The sequence below is a fragment of the Lissotriton vulgaris genome, chromosome 5 (genome assembly GCF_964263255.1).
Source record: "Lissotriton vulgaris chromosome 5, aLisVul1.2, whole genome shotgun sequence".
In the NCBI taxonomy this organism is placed as follows: domain Eukaryota; kingdom Metazoa; phylum Chordata; class Amphibia; order Caudata; family Salamandridae; genus Lissotriton; species Lissotriton vulgaris.
Genome location: NC_141693.1, coordinates 1,926,994,322 through 1,927,020,563, shown reverse-complemented (window position 1 = coordinate 1,927,020,563; position 26,242 = coordinate 1,926,994,322). Strand labels below are relative to the sequence as shown.

Sequence of the window (26,242 nt, the reverse complement as noted above, 5' to 3'; positions counted from 1 at the left end):
GCCAGATACTCCCTGCCTCTTTATCTCACTCTTGCAAGCTCCTGCTTTCTCCCTTTCTGATGTCTTTCCATCTTTCTCTTCCTCCTTGTTCTCTTTGTGTCTTTCTCTCTGGAAATGTCTGATGAGGAAAAATAAGTGCCGGTCCCCAAAAATGAGTGCAGGTGGCCCCCACCAGCTCAAATTAAGCACTGGCTGCGGCACTCCCAAAGAAAACATGCTAGTGTTTCCAAGGTGAATGAGCAATAAAGATGCCTTGAAAGTTCTTTTTTATCTTGTCACATTTGCAGTCTGTTCAGAGGTAGGGTTCAATGTCAGACTGTCTTTCGACAAATTGCTGTTTTTTCTTTTAACATGGAGAAAGCGGTTTGCCTTTTTTTCTCTGACTGCCAAGCAAGAAGATTTTGCAAAGTGAAGTTATGTCCCAATCTTGCTGGTGTGAAAGGAAAGGCTGTAGGGTCTCATTTGTGTTTCCAATGCACAACAAAATGTAAATACATATACATTAACTGTACTGATATTTCTAAATATACCAGCAGCTAGGAAAGCATAGCTGAAGAGCGATGGAAACAAAGATTATAATCGAATCAAAATAAATCAAGACACTCAGTAATGCTTAAATAATACATATATTCACTGACAGCCAATTTCTGCACATTATTGTTTGTGTGCTATATAGATTTAGCAATAAAACTGTATGTCTGTTCTAAATTAGTGGACATTTCAACGAAGAATGTGCTGTCTGTAAATGGCAGTATCCACCACATCAAGCTTTAGCAATGTATTTGCAACAGTGTACTCCAAAATGTACCACCAGCTACAACATCTTTACCCCTGTCTTGCAAAATGGGCTCTGCTTGTTTGCTGCACTTGTTCTTTGTGTGATGCTTGGATTTTTCACCATCTCTATGACTTCAGAGATGTAACACTGATGGCAACATCCCCACTCTGAAAATTGTTCTAGGACCACTGGCATAGCCGGAGCTGCAGACCCTATGTTGTGCAATCAAGTCATTAGTAACACAGTGATAGCTAAAAGTGTCTCTTCTTAGAGCTTTTTAGAGCATAGACCTAGGCACTGTTGTATTGGAATGGTGATGCACCTCGTGGTAGAGGTATGCTGAAGGTGCGAAGAGGCACTACGATTATGAGTTCTGAAACCAGCTGCTGCAGCTGATGTTTTGAACACTGTTGCTGTAGATTTGTGCACATCAACCAGTCCTGGGTGGTGTTCATGTCTGGCAACGTCCACCATCCAGCTCCGTACGGGGAACAATCTTCACCTGGAAAGGCTTGCACCTCAGGTTGATACCGAAGCTACCGTTCAAGTCAGGGAGCTCGTTGGGCGTTGGCGGGAGGAAGGCGAACTCACACAGCAGGTGGGCGAGAAAGAGGAAGATCTCCATACGGGCGAGGCCTTCTCCCAAGCATACTCGAGCACCAGTGCTGAAGGCCAGGGTGTTGCGCTGCACTTCCTGTGGGTCTTCTGCTTCAAGGAACCTCTCTGCATGGAGAAAACAGAGACAGCTTAGAATATGGAGAAGAGATGGCTAATATGAAGCTCTCCATCTAAAAAACACAAGGGTCAACTTTGAGGTGGATCATCATTTTGAGTGAAGTGGGAACCTCTAATTACTATCCATTGTATTCTGTTAGGTTCGTTCAACAATCTTTATTTGATCAGTATATGATCAAAAAAGAGTCATAAAACCATTAAAAGACATAAAACCTACAGAATAAAATACAGGTTCCAACAATACATCTCATTACAAAGAAGCAACAGATGCTTATGCCTCATAGCACATTGAACATAAACAGCAGTTGAGAAGCCAGTGCTCACAGTTGACAATGACTGCAGAAAACTGAAAGCATCTCTTCTATATCAGATATTAGCCTGTTTTAGAAAAGGTAAAAGGTAATGCTTTCTCAGTAATACAAAGGAACTCGATTACGATGTCGGTCAGAGCTTCCTCATACCGACACTGTCACGGTCTGGGGACCGGCTGACCTCCGCTATGCAGTGCCGACACCGGGATCGAAATGAGACAGCCCGCAGTGGGGTCGAATACTCCCATTTCTCAATGGAAACTTGTGCTGCAGCCGTAAACCGGCCCTAGCACAAGTTCTTATAGAGAAATACGGTCAGAGGCTTTCCAAGGCTCATCGTAATAAGGCACATAGGGGCAGAGGTATCAACATCCGTGTTTGCGATTCTGAAATAGCGATTTTTTGAATCGCTATTTGAGAATTGCATAATTGGACGTATTTAAAAATTCGCAATTCTTTTGCAAATTCTTAATATTCCTTAATTGCGATTAGCAAATTGCGAAATCGCAATTAAGGAATACCTTCCCATCCATTTCTATGGGCCAGGAGGCCCGTAGGAATGATTGGGAAGTCATTCTCAATTTGCGATTCACAATTTGAGAATCGCAAATTGAGAATAATTTCAAGTGTGCACGGGTGTCATAAGAACAACTAAATAAATAAATAAATTAATAAATGCTGACACAAAATTAAGGAACCCGATTCAAAATTGCACTGTGCTAAATCTAAGTCTCACTAGCAGGAATCTACAGTGCCAGTTGCTAACCCATGGTAAATACGGCTCTATACTGTTGCTTGTGCACATCTCAGTAAATGCCTGAATGGTTGACTTAATGGCTTCCTCCCGAACTCTCTCATCCGTGCATTTAGCTAAAAATTTGTTTTTTAAGATGCTAGCATTCAGTCTACCACGTGACGTAAAAAGATCTTACAGGCCCCGGCTAAAAAATGTGTTTCCAATGTTTCTGATTTAGGGAATTTCTAAGCATTGCTTTAGCTTTAGTCAGTCAGTGAGAACCGTCCTATTAAAAGAGGTTTAACTCCTTGTCCAGATCCTGAACCACAGAAGGACCTCAACGACAGCATGACCTTCTACACGCCCACCCGCCAGCTACGATCGATCCGCCACGCACTCGCCACTGTACCACGCATCCGCAGAGCCACCGCCGGAGGAAGATCCTTCTCCTACCTGGCGGCCAAGACGTGGAACTCCCTCCCCACCCACCTTCGGCGAACCCAAGACCATCTCGCCTTCAGGAAGCAGCTCAAGACCTGGCTGTTCGAACAGTAACTTTCCCCTCCCCCAGCGCCTTGAGACCCTCCCGGGTGAGTAGTGCGCTATACAAATGACGTGATGGATTGATTGATAGAAGGAGGGGTTGCATCTTAATAACATCACTGATAAACCTTAGCCCAGCCTTAGAATGGCACATATAAGAGCTAGTAAATTTGGGGACAGCCAATAATCTCTTGATAAAGTATTTCTAAATCCTTACCAATCCCGCCTGGTCACTGATACGCCCCATAGCTAGCAATTGCATAGCATTTGGCTTTATAAATGGCTGTGAGCTCCCTGATGGGTTTATTGCCTAGCCTGCGAGCGAAATCGAAGACAGTCTCAATGGCTTTTGAAAAGGCTCCAGCTCTACTCTTTTCAATGGGCCCCTGGTGAGGTTCTTGCCAAATGGGATTCTAAGATAAAAAAAACTTGTTCTGCAAGTCCGATTTCCTTATTTATAACGCCCAGATTCCACCATAAAAAGCCATCCAAGGTGTTGTGAGACGTGGGTATCGAGAGTCCTTTGGCACCCGCCTCAGGACTCAAAGGATGCTGGGGGACAAAGTCCCACCCCAGCGTCAGGAGAAATGCTACAGAATGTGCAGACAGGGAACCACTGGCAAGAAGGATCCTGGAAGTTATTTTGCTGTTGTATATTAACAAAAGGTCCGGCACCGCATTCAGTAAAAACCAAATATCTTCATTGATACCCTACTCAATCCGCCCACCCATGAAACTATCACAATTAACACTCAGTTCCAGCTCCTCCAGATGCTCTTGGCCTGTTCATGCAGTGTGAACATCTCTCCAGCATTGCTGCACACTGGATTCATGGCACATCTTCAAGGTATGTGGACAATTGCAAGCCCTACTTTAAAATCACAACTGGTATGAAAGGTACTTACTGATCAAATTCAGGGGCATATACAATCCAAGGAAGGAATTCACACATTTCTGAAAGGTGTATCTTCAGCAACTTTGGGAGGTGGGGTGGAATTGATATAGTCTATCAGAGAATGAACTGGAAATCTGTCATAACAGCTTCTGGCTAAGGCTGGAAGCAAAAAGTGTCATCATACGCAAACTATGTTTACTATGACAACAGTTACACTCTGAAAAAGGCTTCTGACAAGGGTAATATTTGCAGTCTCTGACAATACTTGGATAATTTGTAAGGAAGGTAGAGTCACTAAGAGTCATTTTCAAGTGTCACACCATGACCTTTTGCTATCCTTGTGCAGCCATACAATTCCTTTTGATAATCTCAGCAGCCGTACAATGCCTTCTTGTAAACCAGCAACCATCCAGCACCCTCCTGTAAACTCAGCAGCCATACAATACCTTTCTATAAAGCCAGCAGCCGTACAATGCCTTCTTGTAATCTCACAACCGTAAAATATCTTCTTGTAACCACAGCAGCTGTACAACGCCTTCTAGTAATCCAGCACCAGTGAAGCAGTTTCCTGTAATCTCAGCAGTAATACAATATTTTACTGTAAACTCAGCAGCCATACAACACTTTCCTGCAATCTCAGCAGCCGTACAATGTCTTCTTGTAATCCAGCAGCCATACAACGCCTCTCTTTAATCTCAGCAGCCATACAATATTTTATGGTAAACTCAGCAGCCTCACAAAGTCTTCTTGTAATCTCGGAAGCCAGTCAATATTTTCTTGTAAACCAAGAAACCGCACAATGCCTTGTTGTTATAGCTGGAGGCGTAAAAGTACTTCTTGTTATGTTAATAGCTGTACAGTGCCTTTTTGCTATTCCAACAGCTGTACAATACCTGCCTGTTATCCTAACACCAGTGTGATGCCTTCTAAGCACACTAGCAAATGTACAATTCCTTCTTGTAATCACAGCAGCTAGGCAATGCCTTCATTATCTCAGCAAGCACACACTGCCTTCTTGTTATTCCAGCTGCCACACATGGTGTTCTCACTAGGAAGTCTGTTGGACAATAGCTTCTTATTTTCATGCATTGCTGTTACCCAGACTGCAGTACTTTGCTATCTTTTTCCCCCCAGTTAAGGTACAAGGCAACTGGTTCATGCACTGCTGATACCCAACTGCTGCACAATGCCATCTCGGTGCCCTAGAGCCCAAGCTGAGCTATTGTTGCATGCATCACTATTAGCGTAACTATTCTACAAAATCTTACTGTTGACCCAGCTGCTCTGCTTTGCTGTTACCTTGTTGAAGGATGCTCCTTGGAAAGCTATCATCCATGCAATGCCCTTATTTCATGCATCGCTGTTGCAAAAGCTGCCGTAACATCCTGCTATTTTATTCATCACCGTACCTGGCTGGAAGAGAGCGTGGCAGGTCCAGACCTTCTCATCGTGGTGGGCCCCATAAAGATTGGGGATCACTGTGGTGCCCTTTGGGATCAAATAGCCTGAAATGCTATAATGGGAAGAAGCAGAAGAGGAATCCAGTTTTAATGTCCTTTCTCTCTTTTACGGAGTGCGTAACATCAACCGACCAATCAGAATGTGCTACACTGGCAGTATGGTGCTGATGCCATGTATGGCCATGAGTCCCAACCTTCTCATTGGGACTGGCTGAGATTTGCCCCATGACGACACCCAAGGTGATTGTACCCAATGTCCAGGACCTGTTGAAGTTTTACTCACTGCTTCCTGGACCCAGATAGGTCTAGGCCACTGGAGTTGACCCCATAAATGCCTTCAATGGAGTTTGTGGAAAGCACAAACCTACTGATATCTCCACAATGCCAACAACCATTAGATGGACTCATGAACCATCTGACGCCTACTGGAACTACTTGCTCCTACTACCAGTACAGCTGGTGTCCCACATGAATCCTTTGAGCACTCAAGTCTTCCCCGCACCCTGATACCTTGGGGTATGAATCGTCCTATTATCCTCCAGACCCATTGAGAACTCTTTCTCATTCCCCAAAGCTGCTGTTATTTGTTGCAAACCCAGAACAACTCAAGACACCCTGGCCCTGCTGCAAACACCTAACTACCTCTGTCCAGGCCCACTCGAAGCTCTGCCTATTTCAGAGAAACTGTTGGATTCCTCCCATTTGACCCACTGACGTCATCTGTCATAGCACCTACACCTGCCTTAGCCCTTTATTTCTCCTCCTCCCTGCTCTGGACCGCCAATATTTTTTATAGCACTGTATCCATCAATTTCTTGGCTTCTTGGCTCCATGTGTAGAGGAAAATCAGAAAATTGCACCTTTTTTTGGATGTGATGGAGAAAGTTGTAACTTCACCTACACAGTGCAGCCGAAAAGGCAGATTGTGCATAAGGGCATGAGAACACAGCAAACTTTACACCACAGGCAGGGGAAGTAGGAGGTTGCACATATTTCTGGGAGTGGGTGGGAAATTAAAAACTAATCACAAGAATAAACGTTTGAGATTGTAAATAAAAGTAAGCATAATCAGGAAATCCCACATATGGGTATGGGTAAAGTGGACATTTGTAAACAAGAGCAATGGAAATCAGTAAACACATACAAAGGTAGGTGGAAATTGGGAAGTTTGAATCAATATTAAAAAAATCAGGAAACTGCATGTAAGTGTCATAAGAAAGTGGGAAATTGAAAACAAGAATAAGGAAAATCAGTAGATTGCACACACATTGAGTAACATTGATAATTGCAAAAAAGATAAAGGAAACTCAGAAAATACCACATATATGTGGGACTGTGCAAAACTGAAAATAAGAGTAGGGTAAATTAGGAAATTGTTCACAAGAGTAAGAAAATTGGGAAATTATAAACAAGGGTAGCAGAAAAAGCACAGAAATGTAGGGAAAAGTGGAAAATAGTGAACAAGAGTAAGGAAAGAAGAAAATAGGTAACTATAAACAAGAGTACAGAAATTCTGTAAATAACAACTAGGGTAGAGAATGTGGAAAATTCTAAACCAGTGTGCGTAAAATCACAAAATGTCACTGTAGGAGAGTAGGGTCTGCAATCCTATGATCACCCAGATTTTTTGCTTTTGTTTCACTGGTTTACGACTATCTCGGGCTGTGGGCCTGCCAATCAGACCCACAGCCTAGCTGTTCTCTCGCTAAATTGATGTGTGTACCTTAGGTGCATTACCCAATTGGAACTGGGCCACCTTGTCAGACCCTGTAACTCAGGGCATCGGTGTACCCAGGGCCTACCAGGGGCTGAAGCATGTATTATGCCACCCATGGATGGCCATCTAAATCTGACACAACTGGCTGCGCGACAGCTGGGGCAACGTGGCGTACTCGCCCGTTGCTTTAGGTATAGTATGCCTATATCTAACCCTCAAATGGACACCCGAATTCCTATTAGCCACTCCTATGGCAGGCCTTGACAATCCTGAAGGCAGAGTGCATGGAATCGTGTGAATTGGGCTCTGGCACGAGCCGAGCCCGGTTGCAGCTTGCGGAACCAAGACCCAATGGCTGTTCCATGATAACGCGTACCATATTGGTAACTTCGGTATCGCGTTATCAAGACATGTCGAGTAAGGTGTCATACGAATCGGGATGCTGACCTCTCACCAATGCTGGCGACGAGGTTAGCATTCCGCCCTTCTAGAGGGACACGACATGTACGTAACTGTGAACCCCGGTTAAAGTCAACTGAAGCCTCAGCTCCACAAAATGGATGCTACCACCACAGACACGAGTCTGACCTCCTGCTGCTGGGAGTCCTTCCAGCGAGGAGAGCTTGGACAAAGAGTTTCCTGTCCGGGGCGGTGTTCGCACCATCCCAGACAGGGTTTTGTGTATCCTGGGTAGGCAGGGCTTTACAAGAAGGTGACTGCGGAGTGGCACCCCGGTGCTCACTACGCATCTGCCGGCTAGAACCAGTTCCAGGGGCGCCCCAGCCCCTGACCTGGGGAAAGTCCGGCATGGGAGAGGGGTGTAACCACCCCCCTTCCTGGTCCCGCCCCTAGGGCAGGACGAGTCACGTACCCACCCCTTTCTTTAGGATAAAGGCAGGAGCGGGGACCCTTCCAAATTAGATCATCTTTGAATCAAGAATACTTTCTACGAAAGGAACTCTCGACTCTTCTCAAGATTTCTCCCTTGTGGCTAAGGAGTAGTCACCCTGCACCCGCAGGCCCCATCTAAGAACTCTGCGGTTTGCTGCAAGTCCTTCCTCAGGAATCCGACTGCCCAGCTCGACGAGAAACGGCTTCCCTGGCACCTCTGACCTCTACCCACATCGTCAGCTCAGCTGAGATCTGTGGGTTCGACGAGACCTCGAGGGACCGGCCATCATCAAAACCTGCACGGTTTCTTAAAACAGCACGACCGCCGAGGGATCCTCTGGTGAGTGCTCTGGGGTCCGAGAAGCCCCAACCCTGAGCAGCTCCAGCACCGAAGCTCAGCCTCCCTGCATCTCACGATCTGCGTGGGGCCCTTCTGCTTTCCGCTGCTCAGCACGTTGTCTGGTTATTAGCCGCTGGCTTGTGACCTTCTTGATGACACTCGACAACCAACGCTGCTGGTCTGGTTGCTCCAGACTGGCCTTTGCTCCCTTCTGAGAGAGGAGCACCTCGGACCCTCCTGGTCCACTCAAGACGCCATTTTAGGCCCACCACGTGGTCCTGAAATTTGCCAAGGCTTGTTGCCCCAATCCTGGGCCCAGCGACGCCGACAGCTTCAATCTTCGTGGGACAGCTCGCACCTCCATCCTGGTCGCCGACAACGCCTCCTGGTCCGTGAGACTGCAGAGCCGAGCGTCGCCCACTCACCTAGTCGAGGTGACGATCATCCGGTGCCCTCCTGGTACCCTTTGACTACTGGCTAGTAGTTACGAACTTGGTCCCCTCTGCTTTCAGGTGTCATCCATCTCTGATCCAGGCTTGGATCTCTACGAACTATCTACACTGGTCGCCGGCCAGCAACTCCTTCCTTCCGGCTCCTGGCTCGTCAGCGAAGACGCCTGACGTCTGTAAAGACTTGTGCAGCCGCAGCCCCTGAGGCTAGGTAACTTCGGCATTTCGGTGCCCGCATAACCTCCTTATTGAAGGGTCCCGAGTCCCTATCGCTTCCGACTTGCCTTATCGGGTCCGCCCGAGACCACTAAACTTTCCGTGCCCTCGGGCACTTGTATTGATCGCGCACTTGAAGTATTTTCCTAAGAGTTTCGTTGTGTGCTTAGTACCCTGTCCTCATAAAGAGTACAGGGCTGTTGTGATTCTAATAAATACACTGTTTATTTTCATAACACTTGTGTGGTGTACTTTCACTTGGTGTTCAAGGGGTATGTGATGGTATAACAGCTGGCTTAACACGCCCTCTAGAGTTTAGCCCGAAGACTGCTCGTATCCACGCTACTAGGATAGCTGGTCTAAGGTTGACTTACAACCAATCACCATAAGGGTCGTTTGGACTGATGCATAGTGATCACTAGAATAGTGAGCACTGCATATCGGGCCAACTTCTCACAGTCACACAAAGGTTGAGAGTAGTGGCAAATTGTAAAACAAGAAGAAGGAAAAAAAGAAAATATGCAAAAAGGTGGCGGAGGGGGTAAAGGATTGTAAACAATAACAAAGAAAATCAGAAATTGCAAACGGGCAAAGGGTGAAATTGTGAAATTGAAAAGTAAGGAAAATCCACAAATTCCACACAAGAATAGGAGAAAGTAGAAAACTTGAAAACATAGTATGGATTCCACACTATAAATCGGTATTGGAACAACATGTATAACACATAGAACAACTTAAAGGATGGGAGGGAATGCCAAATTGCACTGAAGGGTTGAGGAAAAGCGGAGATTTCACAGGACAAAGAAAAAGAAGGACATTTTAAACAAGAGAAAACAATCATTTATATACAGAAAAAGGGAAAACCGCAATTTGGAAGGGAGGACAAGGAAACACATGCAATTGTACTTAAAGAAGAGGAAACAAGAAACAATACAGCTATATTTGGGGAAAAGCAACATATTGCACGCAAGGTAGTGAAAAGCTTGTTGCACAGCAATGAGCGAATCCTTGGTAATTACATACAAACCAAGGTACAAAAATTCAGGTAGTTGGAAACTGAGGATAGAGTAAAACAGCAAACTGCTCATATAGTTTGGGTATGATAGGCCAGCAGGAAAATTGCTCACAAACTAGGTTGCCAGACATTGAACACAAAACGTGAGGCAATACAATCCTATAAACAAACGGTAGCGGAGAGGCAGGAATTTCACATTTATTGTTGGACTTGATGAGGCCACAGGAATCAGTTGCACCCCAGGCCTGATTACAAGTCAAGCAGAGTTGTATTCTGTTATAATTAAATGAAAGATATGTAGTCCAGTGATGTATTTTAGGATCACAGCTTTATTCTTCAGATAGGATCCAAGTTATGTCTCATGCTATGCTCCACCAGGAGCAGCCTCCTTGCTGCTCAGCCATTCCACACCATCTGATTCCTTCTGCCACTCAAACACATTCAACATTCTGATGACATCACGTAGACTGAGCTTCCCAGGTGGGGGTGGCTCTGCCTGAGAATGGATGGCGCTGTGTTTCCTCAGTTGGTTTTCCTGGTTGCGGTAGGACCAGACAGATTTTACCAGCCGATAATTTCAGCTTGCAAAGTCTCATGAGGATTTGTCTACAACAACAGCAAAGCCTTGTCCATTACTTGTTTTAGCATTCAGTGCCTCATCCGCCACAAGGGTAAGCATTCAGTGCTCCCGATTACTATAACTAATCTCCCCCTTTCTCCCATAAAATTCCAACCCCCCTTCCTAAATCTCTTTGACACAAGACATCCATCTAGTTGAAATCCAAGAAGAACTAATTAGCCTACCTAGTCACTCCTGGCCCTCAATAGAAATCAACATAGATGAGAGCAGAGGTACTGCTCGCGACTTCGAGGAATGCACACTTTTCTGTGGACCACAATAGGTCCTAATGTTTAAATCATCTTTGTTTCAATCAATAAAGATCCATATACATTTGTATCTTATGCCACCTTCTTCTTTACTTTTTAATGATTATTTCTCATTAAATTATTTTCAAATATTGGCAATTTTCATTTTTAACGCATTTCACATCTAACCCAATGGATTTCGGGTACAAATGGACCCTTCGTCGGGGGTCTCTAAGGGAAAGAATAAAGAACAATTTTGAGCCCAGAGCTATGCTTACATTCACATACCACATTAACACTGTATCACAGAACGCATAAAACAAACATCTTCATGTGTGTTACAAACTGTGTCAAATTAAGTAATAAACGTAATTTGCCGAAAGTGCTAGCTTGATTACATTCACGATGTTACACATGCCACCATAACCTTTGCGCAACGAGTAAAAATACATTCATGTACTGCATTGTTAATTAATAATCGGAGCGACAAGCGTTCCGTGTCAGTTACTCACTGAAATGCTGTCTAACAACGTCATACGTCCTCTCCTCCAATGGCTGTCAGGTTACGATCACACACTACGCTGTGGTCTAATAACTATTCTCATTGGTTAGTAACATGGTCACATGATCGCTACTGATTCAAAAAACTGCCTGACTTCACTAAAGAAATATAAATCGGCATAACATCACCAGCAATAATAACAAAGATATAGCGTGTACATTACTCCTAAAATACGTACGCTATTGTGCTATATCAAATTTCCAACTCAATAATTAAATGGTACATTCAATAAATTCCGTGTGAATTCTACTTAATGCAAAAATAATAATCATGGTCAAACAGAAAACATACTGTATAAAAAACCATGGTGAGGGAACACCTATATATCCCAGATTACTCGAGTTCCGTCCGTAAAGCGTCGGCCATATTTAAGGTGAAATGCGTTCAAGGAATTTAACCCATACTCATGTGATCATGACTTAGTGGATACGTTGTTCTAACCAGCGTACATTAAGCATTACATTGTGAACAAGGTTATGTGTCAAACATTGATTGTAATCAAAGATAAATATTGTTAACTGAAGTTATGACAGAGCAAAACAAATTCATATCGCATTAATTATAAAAAGCATGCCAGTTCCAATCTGTCATTGAGCCCATCCGGCTGGAGGCTCCCCATCTTTCTTATCCAAAAATATTCCGATCTGAGTCTCATTTTGTGTGTGTCCAGGCCTGGACGTGTTTCCACCACTTCCAATATGGTAAACCTTAATTGGGAGATGTTATGTCCTGTTTCTGTCGAATGTGCTGCCACTGTGGATTTCATGTTCTTTTGCCTTATGTTGCTTTTGTGTTCTGTTATTCTTACCTTAACTTTGCGTTCCGTTTGTCCTACATATAACTTACCACAAGGGCATTTGATGCCGTAAATCACTCCTTTAGTGTCACAAGTGCTTGAATGGTTCAGTTGAATTGTTTGTCCAGTTCTGGGATGTGTGAAGGATGGTCCTGTTATTACGTTATTACAATGTGTACAGTTCTCACATTTGCGCATTCCTTTATACATTATTTTATTGGGTTCTTTTTTTTCACGCTTTAGCAATTCTTTTAGATTCTTCGGTCTGTTGTAGGCAAATGTTATCCGTTCCGCAAACAAAGGTTTTAAATCAGGTTCTTGAGTTATAATGGCCCAATGTTTCCTCATGATGTTGGTTATTTGTGAAGCCTGCATTGAATTTCTTAGAACACACACTGTGAGTTTCTGATCAGTTTTATCTTTTTTGGTTAATAAAGACTCTCGTGTCATGGCCATGACTTTGGTTTTAGATTCCTGTAGTAGTTTTTTTGGGTATCCTCTTATCTCATACTTTTTGATCTGTTTGTCGATAATGTCAGAAACATCCATGGGATCTGATGTAATCCTTTTGTAACGAATGAACTGAGATGTTGGTAAGTGTTGCTTTAAAGCCTGATGATGGAAGCTTGAGTAATGTAACCCACTATTGCGATCCGTTTCTTTCACATGTACATTAGTGCAAATTTGACCCTGTTTGATCGATACTTTCACATCCAAAAAAGATAATTGATGTTGGTCAATTTCATGTGTGAACTTGATTCTCTCATGTATCAAATTCAACCTTCTGATGTTTCCTTCCAATTCTTCTTTGTTGCCTTTCCACATGATAAATATGCCATCTATAAAACGTTTATAGACTAACAATCCTTTTTTCCAATCCGGATTATCTAGGATATGATCATTCTCAAATTTGGACATAAAAATGTTCGCATACGACGGTGCCCCAGCAAAGCCCATGCTGGTCCCACTGCATTGCGCATAATACTCTTTCTCCCATTCAAGGTAACTGTGAAACAGTGCAAAATGTAAAATTTCCATCAAAATTTTTTTTTCTGATCCTTCAATCTCATTTCTTAATAAGCACCATTCCATTGCTTCAAGTCCCTCGTCAAGAGGGATCGAAGTATATAGTGCGGTGACGTCAATTGAACTTAGCCAGATTTCTTCATTCTCTGAAATTTTAACATCCTGTAGTATGTTCAAACACGCTGTGGTGTCTTTTATGTGGGTGCACCAGTTTTGGACTAGTGGTTGTAAAAACCAGTCCAAATATTGTCCAATCGGTTCAGATAAAGACCCGCAGGCTGAAACAATAGGCCTAAATGGTGGTCGTGTTGGGTGTTAGAAATCAACACCCTTCTCAACATCTACAACACCACTCTTAAGCATCAAGTGGAAAGCTATGCAACTTTGGAAATGTGCCTTCAAGCCTGACCCATCCGCACCCTAGTACTTCCAAGAACTTACCGAAAGTAAGCCTGTCATATGAACATAGGAGAAGAAATGGAGAAGATCAAAATGCCAGAAGGACCAAACCCTTCTCAAAGCGCTGTGACCTAAATGTATTTTCATCATCACCACAGTTAAAATCACCTTTATCAACAGAAGCAACACGCTCATCATGGTCATTAATGTGTGCGCCTACTCCATCCCAGAACCTGGCTATTCCATCGCCATCCAGCATGTGCAATGCTCTCAACTAGTTCATGGAGAAAGCTACAAAATCAGACCTAACATTTACCCACTCCTGACTGTCAGACACACTGTCACCTGTACTCCACTGCCACTGTCTTGCCACCGAGGGCACTTTCCCAGACAGCCTCGGGGCCGGATAGGTCCTCCCCCCGTGAAAAAGTCTATACTAGATCCAGCCAACTTTGCCACCTCCCAATTGTTGGAAAATTATCGAAAAGGTATTTGTCACTAAGCAGCAGAAGCCCCTTAGTATGAATAAACTGCTTCAAGACTATCAATTGGGAGTTCAGACCACACTGCAGTATTGAAACACAAGTGGTCTAAGTAGTCGATGATGTTCTTGTCCGCAACAAGATAAACAGCCTTGATGGAGCCCTACTCCATCAAGACCTTGCCACAGATTGCAACACCTTCAACCATCAAGCATTGACCCACTTTTTGGACACTCACAAGAGCTCTGCTGGTAAACTCCTACTGTTGTCTACATCGTACATCACCATCTGACAGAAACTCATTCGGATGGGAGCTAAAAGATCCCAGACTCTTCCCATCACCAGCAGCATTCACCAGGACACCACCAAAATCCCTCCCCAGTTTCAACCTTTATAAGGACTCCTTCAGAAATATTCTTGCCGAGAGCAACCTCAAGATCCACCAGTATGCTAACAGCACCCAACTATATCTCAAACTTCCCTCAACCAACGAAATACAGCGATTCAATCCCGGAGTCAAACACATCCAAACATGGATATCAACAAACTACCTGATGCAGAATGCCACAAAGAAAGAATTCCTGATGTTTGCCAACGACGTTAAATATTCTCTAATTCAGTCATAGCCATAGAACTTAAATCTAGCAACCTTCACACCACAATAGACAAAACAGGCCAAATCCCTGCGATTAACCTTTGACTAAAACACATTGCCAAAAATGCCAAAATAGCCTGCTTCCAATTCTCTCTCCTGAAAAATAATAATCTTTTCTTCCAGGGGAAGACTATAGAAGAACAGTTCAAGACCTGGTTCTCTCCTACTATAGAGACCGCCCTTGCTCCCCTGAAAGGCATACTTCCTGCAGTAGTACAACTCATCAGGGTGCTGAAGAAATCTGACCACATTACCTTGAGCTAAAGGCCCGAGATTATCTCCTAAAGCAGGTGGATCATCTTCAAGATCAGCTGCCTCATTTACAAGGCCATCTACACCAAGACCCCTGTCGACTTCACTAACAAACTAACAATATTTGGAGGTCAACGCTAGTCATGGAGCTTCGACATTGCCAGATTAGAACCTAAACACTGCACGAAGCTTAAAACAAAAAAACAAGTATTCTCAACATACAAACCCAGAATCTGGTACAACGTCCCCTCTGAAATCAGATCCTCATCAACCCGCCTACAATTCAGGAAGAAACTGGAAACTCACCTCTTCAAGAAGAACTGCCTCAGATCAGCTGACTTCTCACTCCTTCCACTAGCTCTCCCTCTTTCTTTTGTTCTCTCTGCCCCTGGGGTTTGCCCCTGGTCAGCACTTCTCCCAATTACCACCTTCTAAAGGCAGGTACTAAATAGGAGCATTAAACCCCACCAATCTGGGAATTCCGTGTGGTCTGCTGTTATTCCCCATTCTGTAGGGAATAAACTCATGGTAAACATGAGCAGTTACACTGTTTGGAACAAGTAATTACCACACATTTACTTGTTGTTGGAACCACAACAAAGTGGAAGTAGAAACAAGTAACAGACAAAGAAAGATAGTGTATAACAAATGGGGAAACAGTCTTTTCAACGCGATTTTAACATTGCACCGCCTTTACCACGACGTAGGTTTTTACCACGTATAGGCCTTTACCACTCATGACTTTACCACGCATTTGGGATAAGTATAGGGGTTTGGGGTGTCTTCCCTAAAAACATAAAAATTAAATGCATATATACATTTAAAGTTACCGTACTAATACCTACCTTAGTTAGACAAATAAACCCCAATATATGGAGGCGGGTGGAAACAGACTAGTACAGGGGGGGGGGGGGTTAAATAAATAATATGACTGCACTAGAAAGCATAAAAAGAAAGTATAAAGTAGCAAATCACAGATAAAGGAGAAAGATGGATTGAAAATGGTGCACAATCAGGTAGTAGGAAAACAGGAATGTACAATACTAACTGGAGACATTAGATTACTTACATGGAAAGAAAGGAGTAGGAAAGGCTCACATACAAGAGGGTTAGAACTATTAATTTAGGAGCATGCCTCTATCACATACCTTAATCTGTACCTGGAATAGAGACCTAAGTGCCACTGGGCATGAGGTTAGAAAATAGATTGGTGGTGTGTGCAATTGTTTATGCGAGAGCACCAAAGTGCTGTGCTGATGCCAGCCACTTAGACATAGTATTGACTACTGGTCTACATTGTAGACCTGGTTATGTCACCTGGTATCCCGCGTTGTACGGTGGGGAACTGCCAGAGGTGCCACAGGGCGCAGTCTCAGGATCTCAGAAATGGTGGCATTGAGGTACGGGAGGTGCTCTCGGTCACTGTAGGTTGGTCGACGCCCCCCACCCAGAGCATCACAAAGTTCTGAGTATATTGTGTCCTGTGCCTGTATTGAGACAAGAGTAACTCCTCATTAGTATTACAGACCTGTGGTCTACAGAAGGTCAGATATGTTGTCTTGAACTAAAATACAAGTCACTTAAAAGGGACCATGGTTGCTTACTGAAAGAAAAAGTGCTATGGTTAGTCAAGGAAGGCATCATGGGCCACATGTATGACCGTCAGGATTTGTGACTCGCAAATTACGATTTTTGGTGACTTGCATACCCTGAAGTAAACTGTGGCGATTATCAAATGGTTCATAACGAACCTGCCTCATGATTATTCATGAGACAGGTACCAGTTTGCCACCCCTTTGGGAATGGCTGGCACTCACAGGGATGGTGGCCTAATAGGGGTGAGAAGACCACCATGTCTGTGACTGCTTTTTAGGGATCGCTGCGATAAGCGCGCGAAAGCGCGCTCTCGCAGAGAGCACTATAGCTGTCGGCTCAGCCGACAACGAGGGGCAACAGGATCTGGCCACGCGCATCTGCCAGAATCGGATCGGAGCGGGTGGCGCACACAACCACGCGGTCCGATTCCGGCAGGCTAGTCACACCCACACCAACACAGAGACGCACGCGCACACGCACACACAGGCAGACACACAGAGACATGCACGAATACACACACTAGCGCACATACACGCATGCATACACACGTGCGCACACATACAGAGACACACACCACCACCTCCCGCCACACACACACACAAGAACGCGCGCACACACACACAAGCGCGTTTGGCGCCATGGTCCGAGTCGCCGCTAAGCATATGTGCGCTGTGCGGGTCTCACCCCCATCATGACTCGCACAGCCTCTCTGCCTCGCCTGCGCCCTGAGTCACTGAGCATACGCCAGGCGGCGCGGGCACTGTAAGCGCACTGCCCCATGAGTCGCACCTGCCTGGTGCGACTCGTACACTCACTTCGAATAGTACCATCTCCCAAGTACGCTCCTGAGTACGCGTCTCACGATCGGCGTACGAGGCGCACAGAGGTGTTCAGGCCTCACGGACAGCGCGTCCTCGCCTTAGGTCTTGCCTGCAAGCTAGGGAGGGCGTGTTTGGAGCCTCTTGTTACCCCCTAAAAGAAGAAACAGTGCCTGAGGCCCAGTAAAGTGGTTTTGAGGGGCATTTAACACTGTTTGAAGATTGAACATTGCTAGTAAGAACTGTGACATCCCAAAAAGTAACGGGAATTGTTTTAAAGTGACTGAAACGGGTGGCGCGCACAACCACTCGCTTCGATTCCGGCAGGCTAGTCACACCCACACCAACACAGAGACGCGCGCACACACACACACACAGGCACACACGCAGAGACATACACGCACGCAAACACTAGCGCACATGCACGCATACACACGAGCGCACACATACAGAGACATTCACCACCACCCCCCGCCGCACACACACAAGAGCGCTCGCACACACACGAGCGCACACACACAATAACTGCGTCAGCCCCGTGCGTGAGGTGCATCATCAGAGCTGTGTGAATAATAACAGCTGTGAGCCTGTGCCTAAGGTGCATAATCAGAGCTGTGTGAATGATAACTGCGTTAGCCCCGTGCATGAAGTGCATCATCAGAGCTGTGTGAACAACAACTGGGAGCCCGTGCTTGAGGTGCATCATCACAGCTGTGTGAATAATAACAGCTGTGAGCCCGTGCCTAAGGTGCATCAGAGCTGTGTAAATAATAACTGTGTCAGCCCCGTGCGTGAGGTGCATCATCAGAGCTGTGTGAATAATAACAGCTGTGAGCCCGTGCCTAAGGTGCATCATCAGAGCTGTGTGAATAATAACTGCGTCTGCCCCGTGCGTGAGGTGCATCATCAGAGCTGTGTGAATAATAACAGCTGCGGGCCCGTGCCGGAGGTGCATCAGAGCTGTGTGAATAATTACAGCTGTGAGCCCGTGCCTAAGGTGCATCAGAGCTGTGTAAATAATAACTGCGTTAGCCCCGTGTATGAGGTGCATTATCAGAGCTGTGTGAATAATAACAGCTGTGAGCCCGTGCCAAAGGTGCATCATCAGAGCTTTGTGAATGATAACTGTCAGCCCTGTGCGTGAGGTGCATCATCAGAGCTGTGTGAATAATAACAGCTGTGAGCCCGTGCGTAAGGTGCATCTTCAGAGCTGTGTGAATAATAACAGCTGTGAGCCCGTGCCTGAGGTGCATCATCAAAGCTGTGTAAATAATAACTGCGTCAGCCCCGTGCGTGAGGTGCATCATTAGAGCTGTGTGAATAATAACAGCTGTGAGCCCGTGCCTGAGGTGCATCATCAAAGCTGTGTGAATAATAACTGCGTCAGCAACGTGCGTTAAGTGCATCATCCACATTGCTCAGGTCACCCAAATTCCTGCACTCTCTACCACACTGCTTTCAAAAACAGCATACTCTTGCACACACTCTCACTGCTCACCAATTCAAAGTTTTATAAAAATGTTATGCACCGCATTGTCATACACAATGCCAATAACTCCAACTTTAATGCTGCAAGACCTATTGCATTGTAAATACTTGTTAAATTAAGCAGTTTTTTTAAAATTTGAAATGCAGCCCGTTTTCCTAAAGGGAAAACAGGATGCATTTCAGAAATGAAAATAAAACGTTTTCTTTTCATTTTTTTAGAGTGGACAGTGTTCCGTGAGACTAATGCCTGCGCCTAAAAAATGTTGGTGCCCCCATTCACAAAGGGGAAGGGGCACCGTGGGGGACCCTTCCCATTTGCGAATGGCTTACCACCAATTTTAAATTGGTGGTTATCTGAAAATAGTTTGCAACCACATTCCCGATGGCAAAACATTCATCCATACCAGTTCGACTCGCTATTAGGAAGGGACGCCCTTTACACGCCCCTTCCTAATGGCGATTTGCAAACCCTATATTAGCAAGTCGGTAATAGGTTACTCACTCGCAAAATAGGGATGGTACATAGGAAAATGTGTTTTAAAGGTTGCAAACGGCTCGATAGACTGTTTGCGACAGGTAAAATGCATTGTACATCCTTGGCCAGATGTATGACCATTACATTTTGCGACTCGCAAATTGCAATATTTTGCGACAGCAAATTGTGAGTCGCAAAATATGCAATTTGCTGTCGCAAAATGTACTGTGTCTCAGACACATTAGGGATTCCCAATGGGTAGCAATTGGCCTGCCTTAATATTCATGAGGCACATCGCAATTTGCGGCCGATTGGGAATGGGCAATAACACAGGGATGGTGGATTGCTGGGGAAAGCAAACCACCATGTCTGTGTTCCCTTTGTAAAAAAGCAACTTTTGTTGTTAAATGCAGGCCATTTTCCTTAAAGGAAAACGGGATGCTCTTAAAAAAAAATTTGGCTGACAGTCACAAAGGGTGAGGGGTCCCTTAGGGACCCATTCCCGTTTGTGACTGGCTTACTAACTACTTGAAGTAGGTGGTAAACTGCGATTGTTTTGCGACTGCATTACGGTCGCAGAACAATTGTGCATCCCCTGCGACTTGCTATTAGGAAGGGACGCCCTTGGCACGCCCCTTCCGAATAGCGACTTATGTACTCTATTTTGTGAGTCGGTAACAGTTACTGACTCGCAAAATAGGGTTTGTACATAATAAATTGCATTTTACAGATAAAACTCTTTGTACGATCAGCAATTTGGTTTGTATGATAGAGAAAAATTTATTGTGGGAGATAAAATGGGAAAAAACCTATTTATGTACCCTCACTTAACTTTTTTTCCCTGCATATATTTACACAAATATTGCGCATGCTTGGCCTTAGCCGACCAAGCCAGTGATTTGCCAATTGTTGTGCATTTCTGTCCAGAGGGCCAAAGGTTATAGGCAAGTTAAAAAATGTCTTTTCAATGGACTGTGTAGCTGAACCATAACTACACAGTGGCAGATCTAGTCCTTGTGTGGCAGGCCCAACAGACAATTCTATAACTCTAGGGCGACAGACGGGACAAATCCTCAATCCACCTCCTTTTACAGCAAACATCAGAGAATGTATTTAATGTGGGAGAAGAATGTGGAAAAACAAGAGAGGCTAATTATTGAAGGACGACCAGTAGCTGGCCACCCTGTTCCATACCTGAGGGTGGTGAATGAGGAAGGCCACTGTCCAAGTGAGTGTGGAGGCTGTGGTCTCAGTGCCGCCAATGAACAGATCAGCGATGGCCATGTGGATGTGCTGTTCGTCAAAGTCACCCAAGTTCTGCAGACCCTCCCCGCCGCGCTCCTTCAAGAACAGGATCATGTTGTCTGTAATGTCCCGAATCTCCTGGGCCTTGAAGGTCCTCTGAAAACCAGAGCAATAGAGATCAATGTACAAATGATAGAGAGACTGGATGATCACACGAGTGTTGTTTCGTCAAAATCACAGGTGCCGCGGAAGTGACATCAGTAACCATTTTGTGGCACAGGAAGTGATGTCACACACTGGATGGCCTCTTCATTATGTCATAGGAAATGACATAAGAGAGCCAGCAGCAGACAAAATCACAGGAAATACATGGAACTAATCCTGCAAGTCTAAAAATTACCAGTAATTTCAGCATCTTACAGACATAGATAAAAGACAGGCAGTGGAGATATATGAGGGAATGTCAGTTACTGTTATACAGAATTGTTTTGCCAGCCCCTTTCAGAAAGTTAAGTGCCAAAAGTGCCCATATCTCTATCAGGAGGTGCACAGTCAAAATATCGACTACAAAATATCGAATGGACATAATATCGAGTACAAAATATAGGCTGGACAGAATATCGAATGGACAGAATATAGACATCAAAAATATCGTTTTGAAGGTAAGTAATGTAATATCGAATTTTAAAATATAGATAGTCAAAATATCGAAGTACATATTATACGTTAATAAAAATATCGAACATTTAATAATATCGAATTTTTATAGTGTATTTTATGTGTTAAAAGTGTTTATTTATGTTATAATGTAATTTAATTAATTAATTTAATGTTATTTAAATTTTGCGTAATTTAATTCTGTAGCGGGTTGTGGGTTTATAGGGGAATAGGGTGGGAAGTAATTTAATTATAATTAATTAAATATGTAAATTTATTTATTGGTATTTGTTTATAATTAATTGTTAATTAATTTTTATTTTGTAATTAATTACATTTAAATTGGCAAATGATTTTTATTTAATTGATTAATTGATAATTATGTTATTTAACTAATTTAATTTCTGTAGCGGGTTGTGGGTTTATAGGGGAGTAGGGTGGGAAGTAATTTAATTATAATTAATTAAATATGTAAATGTATTCATTGGTATTTGTTAATAATTAATTGTTACTTAATTAATATTTTGTAATTAATTACATTTTAATTGCCAATTAATTTTATTTAATTGATTAATTGATAATTATGTTAATGTAACTAAATTAATTTCTGTAGCAGGTTGTGGGTTTATAGGGGAGTAGGGTGGGAAGTAATTTAAATATAATTAATTAAATATGTTCATTTATGTAGTGTTATTTATTTATAATTAATTGTTAAATAATTTTTATTTGGTAATTAATTAAATTTTCATTGACAATTAATTTTATTAAATTGATTAATTGATAATTATGTTAATTTTAATCATTTTACTCTTTGGAGTTAGAATAGTAATTTTTACCCCCACTCAATCCAACGCTTTCCCTACTGTTGCACTCTCTGGAGTGGGAATAGTAATTTTTACCCCTACTCTATCCAACCCTTTCCCTACTGTTGCACTCTCTGGAGTGGGAATAGTAATTTTTACCTCTACGCTATCCAACACCTTACCTACTGTTGCATTTTCTGGAGTGGGAATAGTAATTTTAACCCCTACGCTATCCAACGCTTTCCCTACTGTTGCACTCTTTGGAGTGGGAATAGTAATTTTTACCCCTACGCTATCCAACGCTTTCCCTACTGTTGCACTCTCTGGAGTGGGAATAGTCATTTTTACCCCTACGCTATCCAACGCTTTCCCTACTGTTGCACTCTTTGGAGTGGGAATAGTAATTTTTACCCCTACGCTATACAATGCTTTCCTTACTGTTGCACTCTCTGGAGTGGGAATAGTAATTTTTACCTCTAAGCTATCCAACGCTTTCCCTAATGTTGCACTCTCTAGAGTGGGAATAGTAATTTTTACCCCTACGCTATCCTACGCTTTCCCTACTGTTGCACTCTCTGGAGTGGGAATAGTAATTTTTACCCCTACGCTATCCAACGCTTTCCCTACTGTTGCACTCTCTGGAGTGGGCATAGTAATTTTTACCTCTACGCTATCCAACGCCTTATCTACTGTTGCACTCTCTGGAGTGGGAATAGTAAGTGTACACTTTCGCTATCCTACGGTAATAATATTGGATATTTTTTAACTATATTATGCTACTATATATATATGTTTTAACAAATATGATTGTAAAAAATGTTTTTTATAACTTTAATTAATTATTTAATTATTATAAGGTAATTTAAGTATTTTTAAGTATATTTTAGTAAATAATTTTTATTATTAATTTAATTTAACATTGTTTTTAATAAATTCGATATTTTTACAAACTATATTTTTGTAAACAATATTTTTTACTCAATATTTTTGTACTTACCTGTTTGTAGATACAAAGTCGATATTCTGTCTGTCGATATTTTGTCGCCGATATTTTTGGTAGTCGATATTATGTCGATCGATATTATGTCAGTGATCCCTATCAGGGATATAAAGAGACTGGATTCATGGGTTCTTAGAAACCATAGGGGCCATGGTAGCAACTCCTGAGGATCATTGACAACCAGGGGTAAAGGGTGAGGGTGAGAGAAAGGTGAAGACCAGTTCACAGAGGAAAATTTGACCAAATAGTTTATCTTTGATCCAGTTTCTGGCATATGGGTTTATAGATATCTTACAGATTCCAGATGTATCTTGGAGTTGTTTATTACTGTTCACTGGGGGTTTTGGTTTCCAATTCTGGAGGACGTGTCCAAGTCTTGTCTTTATCTTATCTAAGCATTGCGTTTCCTTTCAGAGATCTCATCTAGGATAATGTACCCAGTTCTTTATACAATATTTGGAAAGTTTGGACTATGTGATGGGCCACAGAGTATTGTGTCCAGTTCTGCTGTCTGTACGTCGGATACTATGTCCAGGTCTGGAGCACACATCTGCAGTATGTTATCCAGTTCTGAAAGCCTCATCACCAGAAATATAAAGATATGCAAGAGACAGTTCAGAAACAAGGGATCATCAGGGGATCATAACTGTAGATTATTTCAACCATAAGTTCCATAAGGATACGATCATTCATGTGTTTACACTGGAGGGAAGGGATGTATGTCGTTACAACGCATGCTTTTTCCTCGCATGCCTTTACAACGCAGGTTTTACAACGCAAGTCGTTACAACGACTTGCGTTGGGGGGCGCTGGATAGTGAATAGTTTAAATTACTATTCCAACTCCAGTCCCCGTAGATAGTAGGGAAGGTTTTAGATAGTAAATTAAACTATTCCCTATCCTACAGCGCCCTCCAGTGCAAGTAGTTGTAACGACTTGCGTTGGAATTCCTGCGTTAAAAAGGTACTGCGTGGAAAAAGTTTAGTTGTAAAGGATGTTTCCCGGAGGGAAGTACGGGGAGGAGAATGATTGATGCATTCACAAGGAAAACTTGCTGGTATCTGCAGGTAGCAGTCATAATGGCCATGATCTCAAAGCTACAATCTCACTGCTACCTCCTCTTTAAGTAATTCCAAAGTTTTTCTTCAAGCAGCCATTTACAAATGCTCAGCGCCACCATCCACTAACCTTGTGCTCTTCAAGCTGCTCCTTCACAAAGGCGTCCCGCCTCTTTACCACTGTGATCAGTTTGTCCAGCACAGCATTGGGGAAGCTCTACATGGGGGAAATGAAGAGGACAGATGCAAGAAGCTGTTTTGGGTATCCAAGTGTTTCAGTGAAAGAGTACTTCCAGAGGTCACACTAAAATGCCATTAGAAAATAATGTTAATTAATGCCATTGAATGCAGCAGCAGTGGCACACACAGATGCAAATAATTGAGCCAAAATACTGGAGCAGTGCTATTAATCAAGCAATATAGAAAATTATCTCATTGCCATGTGCTTGGACAATTATCCTTAACACTAGTGCAAGAAGCTAGGAAAATCTCAGATGAGTAGAAGGGTGTAAGACATAAAACAGCATAAAAGACAGAAGAGACTAGGAAGCATATACCACTTCTTCCAAAATGTTCTTCTTCCAAAATTTTAGAAAGTTTTGTTACTCAGAAAATAAACAGGTTCCTTTATTCATACCATTTTCTTCATCAATTGTAGGCTGCTTTCCGTCAAGCCCACAGTACAGAAGCAGTGATGCTTTCTGTCCTTGATGATCTATGATGGGAGTTGGATTCAAGACTTGTGTCAGCACTAGTTCTCTTAGATCTATCGGCTGCCTTCGATACTGCCAGCCATGCTTTTCTGCTGAATTGTCTAAGGCGGCTGGTCTTTCAGATCAGGCTCTAAGTTGAATATCAGCTTATAGGAAGTGCAGCTTGCCCCGTTTTCTTCTTCTCAGACCCCTGTCATCAGTGGGGTCCCCCAGGGCTCAGCATTATCTCCTTTACTGTTTAATGTTTACATCTGCTCATTGTACTTAGCCCTGGCTAGTCATGGTTGTGGATTCTACAACTACGCTGATGACTCTCAGCTCATCTTCCGACTTGAGGGTACTGCCCAAATGCACCAGAAATTTCATTCTACCCTGAAGTCCATTTGGAACATGATGGGCACTAACTCCATCAAGATAAACGCTGATAAAATGAGCTGGTTATTCTCAATCATGTATTCTCAATCACAGCACGGATCTCTGGGCCTACACCTACTTTCCTTCTGAGCAAGGTGCCCCTTCTATTTCAGGAGCCTCTGCCAAGAGCCTAGGAGCCGTGGTAGACAATCAACTGTCCATGATCCCTCAGATCAAAGAAGTCACAGCAACATGCTTTGGCCTATTAAAATCCATTAGGAAGGTCGCTCCTCTTCTGTCACAAGTCTTTGAAAGTGGCTACAGCAGTGGTAATTTTGTACAGATTGGACTATGCAAACTCCCTGGGCAAAATTCACAGAACTAACTTAAGACAAAATCCTAAACTTACTTCCAATTTGGGTATTTACAGAAGGCACTTACTCATTTTGGTATTCACAGAAGGCACTTACTGATTTCGGTATTCACAGAAGTTAGGAGCCCTAACTTTAGGACTCCCAAATGCCTTCTGTGAATACCGAAAGTCTTAAAGTTAGAATTTTTCCCAGTTTAGGAGTAGTAAAGTTAGGACTCCGAACTTTAGGACTCCTAAATGCCTTCTGTGAATAACGAAAGTCTTAAAGTTAGGATTTTTCCCAGTTTAGGAGTAGTAAAGTTAGGACTCCTAACTTCTGTGAATACCAAATGAGTAAGTGCCTTCTGTGAATTCCAAAATGGTAGTAAGTTTAGGATTTTGTCTTAAGTTAGTTCTGTAAAATCAGGCCCCCTGTAGTTGGGTCTCCCATCAACTTTTTTACACAAATTAAAAATTATTTGAAATACAGCAGCTAGGTTAATCTGTAAATTTTATAGACATGCACATATGTCTCCAGCCTTATCGGCTCCACGTCAA

At 43.1% G+C, this 26,242-nt stretch overlaps 1 protein-coding gene across 1 annotated transcript in view; it reads right to left on the bottom strand.

Annotated features, from left to right (window-relative positions):
- Positions 1-348: 348 nt before the first annotated feature.
- Positions 349-26,242, bottom strand: part of CYP21A2 (cytochrome P450 family 21 subfamily A member 2) — a 104,146-nt gene continuing 78,252 nt past the window's right edge. The window contains exons 6-10 of the mRNA XM_086924528.1: positions 24,396-24,482; positions 20,697-20,903; positions 16,443-16,612; positions 5,408-5,511; positions 349-1,501 (exon numbers count right to left, since the gene is read on the bottom strand). Of these exons, the coding sequence (XP_086780654.1) occupies positions 1,230-1,501; positions 5,408-5,511; positions 16,443-16,612; positions 20,697-20,903; positions 24,396-24,482 (840 nt within the window). The 3' untranslated portion in view covers positions 349-1,229. The remainder of the gene's footprint in view (positions 1,502-5,407; positions 5,512-16,442; positions 16,613-20,696; positions 20,904-24,395; positions 24,483-26,242) is intronic.